Raw genomic sequence first — 18,195 nt, forward strand, 5'->3', positions numbered from 1 at the left:
TTTTTTCCGGAAAAGACATCTTTCGAATGATAGCTTCGTTAACTCGTAGCTATATCAATGTGAAATTGCTTACTTGACTTAGTAAGTCAACTTTAGTTTAACCGGAATTGGCTTTGATTATATCGTACAACGAATGAGAAGATTAATCAGCACCGACCGGAAAAAATTTAGATTTATCATATCGGTACTATACACATTAAAATCGACACACAAACATTTGATCAAAAATTGCGTTGTAATTGATTCAGCTAGTTACAACATTTGTATGAAATGTTATATTTTTCTAAGTTCAACACAAATTTCTTTACTTTATATGTTGTATTTGGCGATATTGAGTTTGTTTTAATCGTAGTATTTTAGACTGCTTTGAAAAAATGATATCATTCTAACAATTGATCAATAAATATAAGAGAACAAATGCAAATCTCACCAACAAGATAACATTCTAAAATGGTTCACGTTGCTTTCAATGTTACATTATCTGCATTCGATTGAATGATGTTTTTATGGAGATACTACATTTCTTATTTTTGTGTTTACATGTGTCGTTATCAGTGAATACATATAATTCATGCGAAATATTCGAAATCATCAAATATTTATTTTGACATATATTATATTTCTAATTATTAAAGGACTTACTTTTCAATTTTTTGGCCTGAGAAGATGCAAGATGAATCATTCTATTTGCCATTAAATATGCATTTCAATAAATTTACCATTTTTCTCATTTATTTGTAATAAAATACACGAGGTAAATCCTGACACTCAGTACATATTTTGATGGTAAATGATTAAGGATCGAGAATCCCAAAATTGATAAACCCAGAAAGAGCAAACGTTCTGATAACAGTTTTACGAACGGTTTCATTTCAGAATTGCGAATTTTGCTTATTCAAATTTCAGAGCCACTTTGTTCGAACAAACCTAAAAATCCTCATCAACTTTATGACACATATATCGCCTCTTCTGGATTTTGCAATGCTTTATCTAAACCAAGCTTCTTTTGGTTTTAGCGATATAAAAGCAAAGCAAGAAATAATGAACGCCTTCCACCTATTTTTTAATAATTTATGTGATAAAAATGAAGTCGCCAAACTTCTTATAAAATATATTGGAACAACTCAGCCACTAGATCGAATAGTAGCTATACTAAACACACCAGATACACCATTACCAGTTCAAGCAAATTCATCCCAACGAAAAAAGACAAAACCATGGTCTAACATAGAAGACACTCGCCTTCTTGCAGCCATACATAAATTCGGTACTGATAACTGGGTAACAATTGCAAAATTTGTAGGTAATGGTCGAACAAGAGCTCAATGTGCTCAGCGTTGGTATCGAAGTCTTGACCCAAAAATTTCCAAGAACGAATGGTCACCAGAAGAAGAAGCCAAATTAATTCATCTAATTAAAGTATGTCAAAATAAGCCATGGTCATTCATTGCAGCTTACATGGGAAATCGAAGTGATGTACAGTGTCGTTATCATTTCTTACAAATGCAAAAAGATGGTCAAATCAAGGAAGATTTATCTTATTTGGTGAACGATAAGCCTTCATGTCCATTGGTTGATTTAGGAAACACCCCGCAGCCACCGGGATGCTGTCCCCCTCCAATGCCTCCGGTCCCGCCAAATCAATTAGTTACATCTATTTCAGTGCCTGTGCTCAATCAGCCGGTGCTGCAAGGTGTAAACATACCAAAACAGAATTTTTCGTCTGCGGCTTCACCTGAGCCGCCGGTTGAAGCAAATCCTGTGGCGGACAAAGCGGATGCTTATGATACAGAAAATAACGCATTTTTAGATGCGTTTGCAAAGGAATTTGACCAGAATTTTTCTTGGGATGAGGAATTTGGTGATGTATTTTAACATAATGTAATAAAGAATTTTTGGCTTCATGTGTTTAAATGTTTAAATATCTTTAACAAAGGAGATAAAAAATGCATCAGAACAAGAACTTAAGCATATGTATATCGGAAACAGTATCTGATATTATGATGTCAATAGGTGATATATATATATATTGCATTTAGCAGATCTTTTTAGGAAAAGTTTTTCGAGAAAAAAAAATATTGATTATAAAAATAAATCTTAATAGTAAAATTAATTGTTTGTTAAAGGTATAAAATTTAATGCAATAACAAAATTCTTTTTGTGATGTTTAACCAATCTAATTAAAAATCGGAAATATTTGAATTTATTCGAACATAAATTATTCATGGCCACCATTAGACACAGGACTAAACTTGACTATGTACAATGTAGATAGGACAATCTCAAATTTAAAGCCACGATATAGAATTGAACGTTATGGGACATGCTCCAGCCGATTGGTTGTAGAATTATTCCTTTCAATTATATTCAAATTAGTTCCCTGAATTTTTCAATTATCTATGGAATAAATTTTTTTGAGTACTTTATTTTAGCGTGGGTTGCTGGCTTGGAACACAACCAAATGGAAAATGGGACACCACCTTGTAAAATTAGAAAAAACTCAATCCCATTGCAGGGCTTTAGGTCTAATTCAAGTGAATCGTTTGTGTCTCCCAGGCAACAAGTTGGCAAATTAGAAGTTTTTAACATTCTCCAAGAAGTTAAGGAAAAGGTTATTGATCGTATCAAAATTGTGTTTGAAGGAAACAAACAAAGTAATTCTACTATCAATTTTTTCCATCAAATTGAACGAATTCCGGTTCAATCATTGAATGATGAAATACCAATAATAGCGAAAAAAATCAAAGAAGAAATTGCTCGTTCTCCAGAAGAAAAAGACCAGCTCTATTCTCTTTTATATTACGTTTCCAAACTCAATAGAGCAACAAATTTACAAGATTTTACCAAAATTGAAACCAACTACATCATTAAAAGTTTAAAATCTAGGCGCCACAGTTCATACTTCAATCCATTTCAATATCAGTCATTTTTTGATCATAGTTCTGAACCAAAATCTGTTCAAACTAATATCTGTCGTATGTGCGAACATATTGTTCAACCAGGGAAGATGATTGAGCACTCGGAATCATGTCGAGATGCCCAAGTTGAACGTGTTCGAATTGAACATCTTAGTCGAAAACTCATTACCATGTCACACAAGCTTACAAAAACCCCATCACTAGAAGTGCTTATTCGCAAACTTTCTAGCTCATATGCATCACCAAATGATTATCGATCTCTCTCAGAACAAATTCTTCAAATAACAGAATCCACACCTGAAATGAAGGAACTCACATACCTCATCAAAGAACACATGGAACACGTCTCAAATGTCATAACACTTTGGGAAAAGGCAAAATCCACCTTAACGTCCCCGACCGATGAAAAAGTGCCACCGATGATTTCACTCGGCGTTCCAGATTTTACAGAGCTCAGACCGTTAGCCCGCGGTGCGTTTGGTCGAGTCCATCTCGTCCAACGCAAGAAGACGGGCGACATCTTTGCGATGAAGATTATACCAAAAGAAGAATTGAATACGAAAGATGGAATGCATCGAATCCTTAGTGAAAGAGAAGCGATGACTAGGGCTATGAGTAATTATGTTGTACCACTTTATTTCACATTTCAAAGCGGAAACTCATTATTCCTTGTAATGGAATATAGTCCAGGTGGAGATTTGTTTGCACTTTTACAAGAACTTGGATCACTTGATGAAGATACTGCAAGATTTTATGGACTAGAGATTGTTAAAGCTCTTAAGCATCTTCATGAAAGAGGTATAGTTCATTGTGATATCAAACCAGATAATCTATTAATTAGTGCTGACGGACATATCAAATTAACAGACTTCGGTCTCAGCAAAGTAGACATCATAGACAGAGCGTTATCTAATGAGTCTGACTTGTTCTCGTCACTGACTTCAAGTCAAATGATTGATGTGGACGATACACCAACCGCCAAAACCGCTCCGGGCACCCCGGAATATTTAGCGCCCGAAATTTTGCTTGGGCAGAGCTTCGGGAAAGAAGCAGATTGGTGGTCTTTTGGCGCTGTTATGTATGAGCTTGTAGAAGGCGTTCCTCCTTTTTGTGGAGATAATCCAGCAGAAGTATTTGAAGATGTAGTGAAAGGAGAGTTCACATGGACAGTAGATGCATCAGATGAACTTAAAGATTTGGTTGCCGGGCTTCTTAACACTGATCCAAAGAAAAGATTTGGAATTAATGAGGTACTTAGTCACCCTTTCTTTAACAACGTGGCAGCTTCAAACGATGAGCCGCCATTTCAGCCGTCACTGGAAAACGGAGCTGACCCTGTGTACTTCCGCCAAGCGAGACATTCGCTTGTGGGAACTGCCGACCGTTTAACGGATGAATCGTTTTTGATTCTGAACAAACAGGTCCAACAGTGGAATGTGATTAATTATTACACTCTGTTCGATCTGAATAAAAAAATAAGCGAAAATAGTAAATGTTAATCTGATTCGATAAATTTGTATTATTTTAAAAATTTTATATAATTTAATGAAAAAATTGGAAAGTGAAACAATCATTGAAAGATTTGGATGTTTTGTTAATATAAAATATTTGAATTAGATGTTCAATTTTTTATTCATTGCGAACCTGTAGAACGTAAACCTTAGCGAGGAGGTGGGTATGAACCACCGGATGGAGGAGGTGGGTATGAGCCGCCGGATGGGGGAGGTGGGTAAGGGGCGCCAGATGGAGAAGTAGGAGCAGGGTAAGGCATTTAAAGAAATGAAGTGAAACACAAAATTTCTGTTGGTTATTGACAAAATATGTATTCAAAAGTTAGTCAAAACAAGCTCACAAAAAAATATTGAAACAAAAAAAATGCCTCACACGAAATTAGTTAAAATTTTCGAAATATAATCAATGACCACTATTGAGATGCCATTGTTATTAATTTTTTTTATATAATAAAAGGTATATCACAACAATTAATATAATATCTATAAAATATATCATAGTACACTCCTAACCCTCACTTTAAGTAATGAATAAAAGCATTTGGATTACCAATATGTAGTCAAAGCGGCACAAATTATTAAAAAAATGCCACCAGCAGCTTCACTTAACGATAGCAAAAATGAGTGGAAAGTCATCGCATTTGCACTCAAAAACTGATTGAAATTTTCGATTCAAATTACTTTTTCAGTTATTTACAACTGATGCAAAAACATCAAAAATAATTAAATCAATTTACCATTTATTTCATCTCTTGTTTTATTTAGTAAACGTGTTCATATTCACCAGATGGGTTGAAACGTTGGCTTTCGAGGAATTCTGCAAGAGTCATATGAGGAGGAATTGGTTCGGTAGCTAATTCGTTATCATAGAGGTACTTGGCAACGTCCAAAGCGATATCCCTAGCCTTTTCTCTAATGAGGTTCATTGGTGGCAACAAGGCGCTTCTTTCGAGGTCCTCTTTAGTTGTTAACTTAGCGAGTGACAAAGCGGCGACTTCGAATACCTTTGATGGGCAGTGGCGTGCTCTTGTAGCGACGAGTGCGAAACCGACTGCTGGGAAGATCCAAGAGTTGTTAGCTTGTGATGGGACGAGTGTCTTTCCGCTCTTAGCGACGTAGTCTGGGAATGGTGAGCCAGAGCAGAAGAGTGCCTTTTCGTTGGACCACTTGTAAGCTTGCTCGGCTGTGCATTCGGCCTTGATTGTTGGGTTGGAAAGAGCGAAGACAATTGGGCGTTCTGTGTTCTTGCAAAGTTGTTCAACAATTTCCTTGGTGATAAGTCCTGGGCAACCAGAAACACCAATGATGCCTGTAGCGCCCCACTTCTGGCATGCTTCGAGGACGGACTCGTAACGGTGCATCTTGTGTTGGAATGGCTTGTTGAATGGATAGAGATCTTTGCGATCTGCGGTGACCATACCTTTGGAATCGAACATGATGATGTTCTTGAGGAGTTGTTCACGTGGGAGCTTGGATTGGGATTGGGCCATGTCAACTATGAGGTTAGCAATACCTGTAGCTGCTGATCCGGCGCCGATGAATATGATCTTTTGTTCCCAAAGTGGCTTGACGCCCTTGATACGTGGTGCGCAAGCAACAGCTGCAGCTGTAACTGCGGCTGTACCTTCGATATCATCGTTGAAGCAATTGCACCTCCAGCGGAAATGGTCAAGAAGACGGAAAGCAGTTTCCATTTCGAAGTCTTCCCATTGGATGAGGCATGTTGCGCCATAAACTTCTTTGACGGCTTCGACAAATTCGGATACGAATTTGAGATGTTCATCGCCCCTAAGACGTGGGTGTCTCCAACCTTCGTAGAGTGGATCGTTGAGGATTTCCTTACGATCTGTACCAACATCAAGTTGGATTGGTAATGTGTAGTACGGATTAACTTGGCCGCAGAGGGTGTAAAGCATAAGCTTACCAACTGGGATACCAAGGCCAGAAGCACCGAGATCACCGAGACCAAGGATACGGCCACCATCAGTAACGACGATGCAACGGATATCTTGTGATGGATAATTGCGGAGGATTTCTTTGATGTGGCCAGAATCTTCTGGTGTGATGTATATACCACGGTATGATTGTCTGTGAAGTGCCCATTTTGTGCAAACTTCACCGACTGTTGGTGTATAAAGAACTGGCATTGTAAGTTCTGCTGGGTATGTGTAAAGGAAACGCCAGAATGTGTGTTCGTTCTTTTCACGTTCGTTTGCAAGGAAGATGTACTTTAAGAGTGGTGTTGGGAGGAGTTCGAATTGCTTGCGGATACGTTGGGCTTGTTCGTCAACTGTGAAGACCTTGTGTGGAAGTAAACCACGAAGGTGGAAGCGGTCACGTTCTTCACGTGTAAATCCGGTACCATGGCTAAGTTGACTATCATGTAAAAGATCGATACCAATCTTTCTGTATGGGAGTGCTGCCTTGCAAAGGGCAAATCCACGAGCGAATGAGTTGCTACTTGTTGCTGAAACAAGAGACATTAATCAAAGTGACGTGAGTGTCATCACCGCATTCAAAAAGAGGGTTTTCAATGCAGTCAAATTCTGAGGTCTTGGCCGGTCGTTTGAACCAAAACAGGTAAGAAGTAAACTGCGAATTTTCCACTAAATATTATATTTTTCATATTATTTCCTGAGAAAATAGTCGATAATGAGAATATTTGTTCAAAAGAAACTTGATAATTTATATAAAAAGTATGTTTTTAATGGAGATGAAATGTGTTAACCTAAAAATTGAATAGGTTTGTTTACAGTCATATTAACGGTTATACGTCATATGTTTATAACATCTCCTACTTTTTCAGAACGAGGTGGTTAAATATTTTTAATTTGGGTGTCAATTTTTAATTCAATTTTGTGAACTTGACATGTCACATTTAGGTGATTGGAGAAATATTTTTGAAGGATAAAAATTCCTTAAGATATGAAAAACATCATTAATTCATTTGAAATGAAAAGAGCTTTTTCCTTTTCATTGTTATTAATATGAAATTTTTTTTTGCTCATGTAAATTTGGAAGTTCCGTTCTAAAACACGCTAAATTTTGTTCAATTTTTACTTGCCATCGTAGACGAGGCCCCCCTGTGATCAATTTGACGGTTTGGTCCTTCCTTTGGAAAGATGCGCGGAAAGTGGTTGAAGAAACGTATGCGGAGACTTAAGAGAAAGAGGAGGCAAATGAGAGCCAAGGCTAGGTAAGCCTCTGAAATGCTTTATGAAAGCTCAGATATCAAATAAAATTCCATTTCCCATAATCACAATTTTTTTTTGAAACGCAATTAATTTTGTTGTAATCTTTTCGTGCTGAAAGTTTTAAATGTGACAATTTTTTTTTTTAAACATCAAAAAAATGAAATTGAAGCAAAAGATCTCGGAATACGTGACAAAGTGCAAGTACCCACTTTGAATAAGCACGTATCTTCCAATACTGGGTAATATATTTTTAATTGAGTCAAGCAAAATTTTCAAATTTTTTATTGATTACAAAAAATGCAAGTAACCTAAAATTGTGAAATCTTAATTTAATGAAATACATGTTTATTATCGTGGTTGTAGATGATTTGTACAAATCTCAAAAGCACTTATGACAATGAAATAAAATATCGAAGTTTTATGGACAATGCATTGAACACAACATGTTGCACAACTTTAACAAACTTAACGAAACAACTAAAGATGTGTCCGTTTAGCTTTTTTGGTTTGTCCAATTTGGGTCAATTCAATGTCTTTTTTTGGCTATCGTCAATGTAAAATATACAAATTTTGACTTTTTCATATAGATAAATTACCGTTTATAATTTTGCTTTCCCAAGGTTAAATGGATTTCGAGAAGTTCGAATCAACGCAAGAATTTGCAGACCTAGCAGAAACCTATATGGACATCATAAAAGATGGTGATTTTACTGTTAAAGCACTTCAAACAACTCAAATAATTAACTTACATAAAAAAGTTGAGGCTTTACTTGATAAAATCAATAGTGATGCTGTGTCAAATGGAAACCAACTATTAACCAACGGAAATGGCGTTAATTTATTTACTCTTTTAGTTTCATCGATAACAATTTTATTCCGTCAAAATCAGACATCAATTATATCTGAATATGTAGATAAAATCAAAGAGCTAGAAGAGGAGAATAAAGAGTTGAAAGCAGAAAAAGATTCTAGCATTTCATTACATTCAAATTCAGAAATTGAGGAAACGTATAAAGAAAAAATTATACAGCTCGAAGAAACAATAAAAAATGAGTCAAGTTCTATAATCACACGTATTTCAAACCAATTATCTCTCAATCTCCAAGATATAGATGAATCCCACCTAATTTCAGCCATTGAAAAGAAAATCAAAAAACAAAAGAAGCTATCATCATCTCCTATACAAGAATTTAATTTCCCAATTGAAACACGACCAACACAACAAAAAACAGATTTTGAATATCAAGAAACAATTTCCAGGCAAAACGAAATTCTTTCAGCTAAAAGCGAAGAACTTCAAAATTTATCAACTAAAAATCTTCATCTTGAAAACAAAGTTGAAGAACTCCAACAACAAATCGAACGTAAAGATACCGAAATTGAAAAACTAAAGGAGCAAAACGACAATATACAAATTGAGGTCGAATTGAAAGAAAAAATGAATCAAACCGTAACGCATCAAAATATTTCTGAAGATGATGCGCAAATTGCTTTCATCGAAGAAATGAAAGTCAAAAATCGTTCTCTTAAGAAGAAGAACAATGAATTAGAGCGAAAGACACAACGCTATAAGACCAAATTAGATAAATTAAACAATAAAATATTACGAGTTCAAGGAGAAAATGAAAGTATAAAAGAAGAAAACTTAGCACTCCAACAAAAACTTAATGAAATTCAAGAAATAGCAAATTTCGAATATGAAAACAAAGAAACAACAACAAATGAAAGAGAAAAATTCGATAATGCATTAGAAGAATTAAGTCAACAACTTGAGAAGCAACGAAAAGAAATCGAAAAAGAGACGACAATTCGCACTGAGTTTGAAAAACATATTCTTACACTATTAAAACTTAATCAAGAACTTGAAACCAAACTTGAAGAATCGCAATTTAAGATAAAGACAAATCAAAGCCAATATGAAATAGCTATCAAACAATTAAAAGACATCATTCAATCTAAAAAACATGATTTAGGTGATACAGATCTCTTTGATTCAATTCTTCAAATTTCAAACAATTTCACTTCCGAACTTCGTAATTCAATTTATGAAATTATTAATAATGACAACTTTACAACAGCCGATAAGATATTAAACGTATTCCAAACGGTCTCCTCATCGGTCACTACGGTTACCGATACGGACGAAATCCAAAAAGTTAAAGATTTGAATGAAAAACTTATAGAAGCATTATATGGACAACTTCATTTTATGGAAAACATTATTGGTAGTAGTGATATTCAAACATGGCTATTTCCACAAAATTCGACTGAAGAAATAAATTCCAATTTAATTACACAATGTTCAAGAATTGAAAACTTCATCACAGAAAATGCGAATGGACTTATTAATCATCCAAATGATTCAATCTTTGAACAATTATTACCTAAAGAAGATCCATTACAAATGTCAACTAATTTATATGAATACATTCGAAAGTATCAAAACCCAACAACAGAAGAATCGAAAGAACTTTTTGTTCTATTTCTTCAAACACTTACTGCATGTGATATATTACGTAAATTTGCAGTTGAAGCACAAAGACAATGTACATATCAAACGACGCAAATCAAAACGTTAAAGAACGACATCCATTCCATTAAAGAAGAAGCCGAAGAACAATTTTATAACAAATATAACGAAGCGATTACGAACATGAACATAATGCAAGGCAAATATGAAGATATGGAGAAAGTACTTAAAAACGTGAAAACAATTTTAAGGAATTCGATAAAATCCGGAGAAAACTTAACGACAATATTACGAAGTATTGAACAAATTAATCAAATCGAAGAACTGAATGCAGACGAATATATCTCTGAGTTAGAGTCGAAGTTTTTGCTGATTCAAGAAGAATATCAAAAGCAGAAAGAAGACGAAAGTAAAATCGTTAGAATTAACAATAAAATTAAAGAATTGAAGAAGAAGACGCAAAAGGAAATGATGAAGAAGGACAAAGAAATACAACAAATCAAAGATGAAATGAATGAAAAAGATGAAATAATTCGATGTAAAGATGAAGAAATTAACAAAATACAAATGGAAAAAGAAGAAATTAATCAGAAAATAGAAATTATTTATAAAGAAAAAGAAATTGAACAAAATGAAATTCAAAGAGAATTCAATAAAACTAAAAACGAATTCATCCGAAACACAACAAAATTAGAACGAATCGTTGAAAACTTAGAAATCAAAGTGAAAAAAGTCGAAAAATCTGAAAGAAACATTCGAATGGAATTGAAAGAAAAGAACGCTGAAATCAAAAAGTTAATTGAAATGAATAACTTTGAAAAGAATGAATTGAAACAGAAGCATCAAAATCAAATCGACGAAATAACAAAATCAAAAGAAAAGATAATTATTGAAAAAGATGATTTGAAGAGGAAAATTGAAATTTTGAATAATGAAATTTCGGATTTGAACATCGAATTGAAAACAACAAACTCAAAACTTCGGAATTGTGAAGACGAATTGAACAAAAAGAAATCACTTTTTGAATCGCAAATGCGGTTGAGGAAATTCACTATCGAAAGGGAAGCACAGAAAGTCATCGATGACTTTAAAGCTGAATACAACAACCAAATGCACGAGTTCTTGTCAATGATATGCCACACGTTTAAGGAAATGGTCGATATCACACAAACAATTAATTTCAAATCTGTCGAATCTTTAATTTTAAGAGTGAAAGAAAAGATTCTGACGCTGAATAACGTTGTAACTGCTGGTGAACAAGTACAAAAAGAAATGATAAGAGTTAAGCAAATTTTGAATATTAATAACGAAACAATTAAACCTTCACAAGCTGTTTTAGAGAAAATGAAACAAATTTCATCACAAGAAAAAGAAATCAAAAGACTTGAAGAAGAATGTAAGGATTTGAAAAAAGATTCAATTCGATTATCAAACCAAGAAACTAACACTCTTTGGGAAGAATGGGCAAGGAGACTTTATTCGTTTATTTCTCTTGGATTATACACTGTAAAGACAACAAAAGAAATTCGAGATGCAATTGAAGAGACCGTTTATTCAACAACCGTCGGAAACCGCCGCTTAATTCGAAATCTGAATGCATTAAAACAAGAAAAAATTTTATTGTTAAAGGGGGCAAATAAAGTCAAAGCAAATGAAAAAGAACAACCTGGAATCTTTAGTTTAATGTGCGTTGTAACAGCAGTTCGAAGGATGCAAAAGATCTCCGGACATATGCAAACCAAATTCAAATTTGAAGCAGACAAATTAAATGAAAAGACAAAAGATATCAAAAGGAAAAATATACCAACAAAAGCATTTGTTTTTACAAGTAATAACCAAACGCCACTTTTAAGTAACTTTGTTGTAAAGTCAACAAAAGTTAACGAGAACAAAATTTCCAATGTTTTTTAATAAATAAATTCTTTTTTATTATTATGAGGAGAAACGGGAAAACATTTTTTACAATTCGCTTTTCTTAAGTAATTTTATTCGGAAATTTGCAAATTACGAAACGTTTCGTAAATGTCAATTAATGCATTCGCAGATATCAATGATGCACTGCCATGAAAAACCTGTGGAATTACACTTTAAAATAACATACGTGCATACTGTAATTTAGTAATAAACTCCAGTGACTGAACTTTTAAAAAATTTTATAGCGCTACTTTTTCAATTTAAAACGATCAAAACCAGTAAAAGAAGCAATTGGTGTTTATTCAGATGTTCCGATTTCTGTTCGTGCTTGGATTGACTCTCACATATGTATTTATATTTTAATATTATAGCTAGAAAAAAAAGACTACTACAACTTCACATAACTTTTTAGATACGATTTAAAATAAAGCGATAATAAAATGAAGAAAATTGAATGAAAAAAATCATTCTTAGATTTCAAGAACTACCGTTTATAAAATATAATTTACATCAAAAATATTTAAGATTGAACTAATATATATCTTGAAAAAATTGATTTCGAAATTTCCATTTTGATCTGTATATTTTTTTTTCTCAATTTGAAAACAAATTTTTACTTAAGTGATCATAAGGACTTAATAAAAATCAAAAAATTCATCAGAATATGTTTATTTTCCCAGTTTGAGTACCTCTAAAATAACACAATTCTTTCATCGGAAAGATAAAACAGGAAGGATATTTAATTTACTACTGTTCTCACATTTTTGATTTACAAAAAATTGAAGAAGCAACAAAAAGTAGAAATTGTTGTCAAATTTCCGAAACATAACAATCCATATTTATATTTTCACAAACTATTCATCTCTCTAAGGTGGATCTCTTTATCGCAAGTTTTCACAACCTTTTTCTCTTTAGTACTCTTCGATAACTGGGAGTTTTGCTGAAAGATTTGGAGCAATATTTTCAGGATCACTAAAAGAAACTTTTCTTATGCAAACATAACTTATTGTGGAGCCAAAGCTTACACTGCTTGTGTATGTTTCGAGTTCACAGTACCAATAATGAAATTTGTTATAACCAAAAATACTTATGCTCCTAATTTGGTTTGGACTGATATAAAAAACTTGCCTTAGTACAATATCATCACAGGCAATTTTATAATAATACGTCTGGCTCTGAAGGATCAGCAATTACTTTCACTGGATGAACAGACCACATGTTGGAGATTGCTTCTTTTCAGGTTCCAATGGCAAATCGCCAAGTTATATCTCTGCCAATAGCGCACGCTTCATAAAAATCCAAAAATGTGTTTTTGATAAACTTCAGAATGAGTCCATCGGCGAACGATACGAAGGACATACAGTTTTGCAAAAAAATAAAACATTTAGATAATTTATTCTTGCATTTAATTCAAATTGTGATAGAAAATTAATTTTTTAGATGTGTAAACTTTTTATAAAAGGAATTTATGTGTAAATTATTTATAGAATTATTAGATTTGAGAATTTAATAAATCAACTATTTCTAAATGACCATTTTGGGATGCTCTAATAAGTGCTGTATTAAATAATTTAAATAATTTTCAAATATTATTTTGAAATAAGAAATTATTAAAATAAATATTAAATAAAACAAATAAATATCTTTAGCATTAATATCAATTCCTTCTTGTTCAAGAAGTAATTGAACTATTTCTGTATGACCATTTTCAGATGCTTTCATAAGTGCTGTTTTAAATAATTTAAATAATTTCCAAATATTATTTTGATATAAGAAATTATTAAAATAAATTTTAAATAAAACAAATAAATATCTTTAGCATTAATATCAATTTCTTCTTGTTCAAGAAGTAATTTAACTATTTCTGTACGACCTTTCCAAGATGCTAAAATAAGTGCTGTTTCAAATATTTTAAATAATTTTCAAATATTATTTTGTAATATCAAATTATTAAAATAAATAAAAATTAAAATAAATAAATTTTATTTTTAGCATTAATATCAATTTCTTCTTGTTCAAGAAGTAATTTAACTATTTCTGTACGACCTTTTTGAGATGCTTTCATAAGTGCTGTTTCAAATATTTTAAATAATTTTCAAATATTATTTTGTAATATCAAATTATTAAAATAAATAAAAATTAAAATAAATAAATTTTATCTTTAGCATTAATATCAATTTCTTCTTGTTCAAGAAGTAATTTAACTATTTCTGTATGACCATTTTCAGATGCCATAATAAGTGCTGTTTCAAATAATTTATATAATTTCCAAATATTATTTTGTAATATCAAATTATTAAAATAAATAAAAATTAAAATAAATAAATTTTATTTTTAGCATTAATATCAATTCCTTCTTGTTCAAGAAGTAATTGAACTATTTCTGTATGACCATTTTCAGATGCTTTCATAAGTGCTGTTTTAAATAATTTAAATAGTTTCCAAATATTATTTTGAAATATAAAATTATTAAAATAAATATTAAATAAAAAAAATAAATATTTTTATCATTAATATCAATAATTTTTTGTTCAAGAAGTAATTTAAATATTTCTGTACGACCATTTGCAGATGCATACATAAGTGCTGTTTGATATAATTTAAATAATTTCCAAATATTATTTGGAAATATAAAATTATTAAAACAAATATTAAATAAAAAAAAATAAATATTTTTAGCATTAATATCAATTCCTTCTTGTTCAAGAAGTAATTTAAATATTTCTATATGACCTTTTACAGATGCATACATAAGTGCTGTATCAAATGATCTAAATAATTTCCAAAAATTATTGAAAAATATCAAATTATTTTAAGAAACATTAAATAAAATATATAAACATTACCTGTATTAATAGCAATTCCTTCTTGTTCAAGAAGTAATTGAACTATTTCTGTATAACCATTTTCAGATGCTTTCATAAGTGCTGTTTTAAATAATTTAAATAATTTCCAAATATTATTTTGAAATAAGAAATTATTAAAATAAATTTTAAATAAAACAAATAAATATCTTTAGCATTAATATCAATTCCTTCTTGTTCAAGAAGTAATTTAAATATTTCTATATGACCATTATAAGTTGTATACATAAGTGCTGTTTGAAATAATTTAAATAATTTCCAAATATTATTTGGAAATATTAAAATTTTGTAAATAATTTTATAAATAATGATTAAATATCTATAGCATTAATGTCAATTCCTTCTTGCGCAAGAAGTAACTTAACCATTTCAAAATATCTATTTGAAACTGCTATAATAAGTGGTGTTTTAAATAATTTAATTAAATTCCAAACATTGTTTTTAAATTGTAAATTGTTGAAATATAAATTAAATAAAACGAATAAACATCTTTAACATTAATATCAATTTTTTCTTGTTCAAGAAGTAATTTAACCATTTCGATGTGATTTTTTTCGGTTTCAAAATATAAAATTGATTTAAATATTGAAAATAATTACCTAATATATATTTAAAATATCAATTCATTATAACAAACATAAAATAAACAAAAACAATGTTGATGTTATTAATGTTTTCTTCTTTCTTAAGAAGTATTTTAAATATTTCAGTTTGATCATTTCGCGATGCCAATAAAAGTGCGGTATCAAATATAACAATTAAATTCCAAATTTCTGATTAAAACCCAAAAATTTTAATATCAATTTTGTATAATACATACGAATATCTTTTAGTTTAAAGTTAATTCCTTCTTGTTCTATAAGAAATTGAACAATTCCTATATAACCTTTTATAGTTGCTATCATTAATGATGTTCTAAATTATTTAATAAAATTCCAAATATTATTCTAAAATATCAAAACATTAAAACATATTTTAATACAAACAAATTAATATTTTTAGCATTAATATCAATCCCTTCTTGTTTAATAATATACTGAATAAGTTCAATATTTCCTGATTCTAATGCGAAAACTAAAATGTTTTTCGGAATTTGATTATGATCAAGAAAATATTCGACAAGATATAAATTACCTGTTTTCGCTGATACATTAATTATATATTCATCGAATTTGATTTCTTCTTCTAAAAATGAAAGAATTTCATAATTACCAATGTTAATACATTGATAAATTTGTTCTTGGAATTTAATATCAGTTAATGTTTGTGTGTTATTTATATAATATCCAAAGTTTTTAAATGGAATTTTATTTGTGCTTACATATGTTAATAAATGTTGTTGATTGTTTTGATCTAGTTTTTCGATTTTGTTTTCATAAATATATTTAAAGATATCATTTCGATGAAATTTAATTGCTATTTCAAAAACATCGTCAAATGTCGAATGATTTTGTTCACATAAATAAATAATTTCAAGATTTCCACCTGCAATTGCATATTTACCTGTATTTTCAACTTTTGCGTTGTTCAATAATAAATATTTAAAACATTGAATTGCTCCAAAAAATGCAGCAAAATCAATTAATGTGACATTTTCTTTGTTAATAAATGAATATCGTTCATAAAGTGATGGCTTAATGGTTTGATTAAAATCGAAATCTTCTTGTGATGATATTTCTTGAAGTTTCTCTATATCATCATTTCGAATGATTTTTGATATTTCATTAGGATTAACTCCTTCTTTAACTAATTGCTTATGAAGTTCCCAATCATTCTTTGATAATTTTTCATAATTATTTTTAAATTCTTTATTTAATGGATCTTTAGAATCGTTTTTCTTGTTTTCTTCTTCAGTTTTATAATGTGAAAAATAATTGGTATGAAAGTTCTTGGTAATATTTATATTAATTAATTCTTTTTCAATCATTTTTTCAATGATATAATATGTCTCTTGTGTATTAAATTCTGATATATAATTAGTAAAAATTTCAATAATTTTTGGATTGTTGTGAAGAATTGCTTCTTCTTGTGTTTGAATTTCTTGTAAATAATTTAAATATGTTTGGATTGATTCTCTTTGAGATGAAAATGCTGAATAAATTAAAACAATTATACAATAATTAAATGTAAAAGGAAAATCTTTATCAAATAAATTCATTGTTTTTGCAACAGAAATTTCGAAATTTTTTTCTGTAAGATTAAATATAACCTGTTCTAAAGAAATCAACTTTTGCAAGTATATATATACAGATTGGTTATTAATCAATATATTATCTACTTCATTTTCTGATTTAAGTGTTTCTGTGCTATCAGTCATTAAAATGTAACTTTTTAGATTTTAAATTAACGATATGTATCGTACTCCTGAAAGGTTTTGAACAGTTTACATTCTCCGTGTTATCTCAAAACAAAATCAAATGCAAATCTAACAACAAAATATCAGAGAACACATTTAGCTGAAAAAACAAAACCCGACAAATATATAAAATCTTTCAAGATAAAAATTCATCAAATTTCACAAAAACATCTGGAATAATGACAAGCAAAGCTAATTTAATTCTCGACGTTGTAACTATTGGAGCACTACTTATAGCTTTAATTATTTTTAGTGAGTTTGTTATAATATCGAAGACCAAAGGAAATTGAGAAAGAAAGAGATAAAAACGTAAAGTCAGATAAGTACTCATGAGTTTGGTAGCATAAACGATTATTTCTGGAATAATAATATTTATTTATCATGAAGTTAGTTAAGTGGTTTAAATCTAAAAGGCAAAAATCAACATGACTCTATAATTTCCAGATCCATTATTTTGTTTGTTACTATTCTTTTATTCTTGGTCTTGCATTTCAAGGTCCATATGTACACCAAAGATACTTAAATTGTGGCTTCAAGAATTCTCAAATTAGCGTTACAAATATTTTCCATCATATCCAACAATTGAAAGAATTGGCGATTGTGTTACTTATCGATTTTCTTTATAATACATTTGTTTTATTACACACTCCGCTTTAGTTACTTACCTGAAAAAGAAGAAAATAAATGCGAACTCATCAGAATTTGAATTTTGTTTAAAATTTGAAAAAATAATTATATTATCACTAAATTCCTTATATTTTAATCAAAAAATCTTTAAAATATACCGATTTTATTAGCAAATGAACGGAATCAAAAGAAGATTTCATCTTGAAGTAACATCTCAAAACATATTCATTAATGATATTCTTCATTTAGATCTGTTAATTATTAAATAAAACAATATTTTGTGCAAAATCATAATTGTCAAATCCTTAATGATATATTTCAGCTGATGATTAAATCCAATA

The 18,195-nt window shown here is 30.4% G+C and overlaps 4 protein-coding genes across 4 annotated transcripts; 3 read left to right on the forward strand and 1 right to left on the reverse strand.

Moving 5' to 3' along the window:
* Positions 1-948: 948 nt before the first annotated feature.
* GO595_001590 (Myb-like DNA-binding domain containing protein) lies at positions 949-1,875 on the forward strand (the record flags this gene model as incomplete). The annotated part of the gene is made up of 1 exon (XM_067914405.1): positions 949-1,875. The coding sequence occupies one exon, from the start codon at positions 949-951 to the stop codon at positions 1,873-1,875; it is 927 nt and encodes a 308-aa protein (XP_067778166.1).
* Positions 1,876-3,007: 1,132 nt separating this feature from the next.
* GO595_001591 (AGC family protein kinase) lies at positions 3,008-4,417 on the forward strand (the record flags this gene model as incomplete). The annotated part of the gene is made up of 1 exon (XM_067914406.1): positions 3,008-4,417. The coding sequence occupies one exon, from the start codon at positions 3,008-3,010 to the stop codon at positions 4,415-4,417; it is 1,410 nt and encodes a 469-aa protein (XP_067778167.1).
* A 773-nt stretch (positions 4,418-5,190) lies between these two features.
* Positions 5,191-6,912, reverse strand: GO595_001592 (adhesin AP65-1 precursor; the record flags this gene model as incomplete). The annotated part of the gene is made up of 1 exon (XM_067914407.1): positions 5,191-6,912. The coding sequence occupies one exon, from the start codon at positions 6,910-6,912 to the stop codon at positions 5,191-5,193; it is 1,722 nt and encodes a 573-aa protein (XP_067778168.1).
* Positions 6,913-8,248: 1,336 nt separating this feature from the next.
* Positions 8,249-12,004, forward strand: GO595_001593 (viral A-type inclusion protein; the record flags this gene model as incomplete). Its single annotated transcript, XM_067914408.1, has 1 exon — positions 8,249-12,004. The coding sequence occupies one exon, from the start codon at positions 8,249-8,251 to the stop codon at positions 12,002-12,004; it is 3,756 nt and encodes a 1,251-aa protein (XP_067778169.1).
* Positions 12,005-18,195: the final 6,191 nt, after the last annotated feature.

The sequence above is a fragment of the Histomonas meleagridis genome, assembly GCF_020186115.1.
Source record: "Histomonas meleagridis strain 2922-C6/04-10x chromosome Unknown contig_146, whole genome shotgun sequence".
NCBI classification, from domain to species: domain Eukaryota; phylum Parabasalia; order Tritrichomonadida; family Dientamoebidae; genus Histomonas; species Histomonas meleagridis.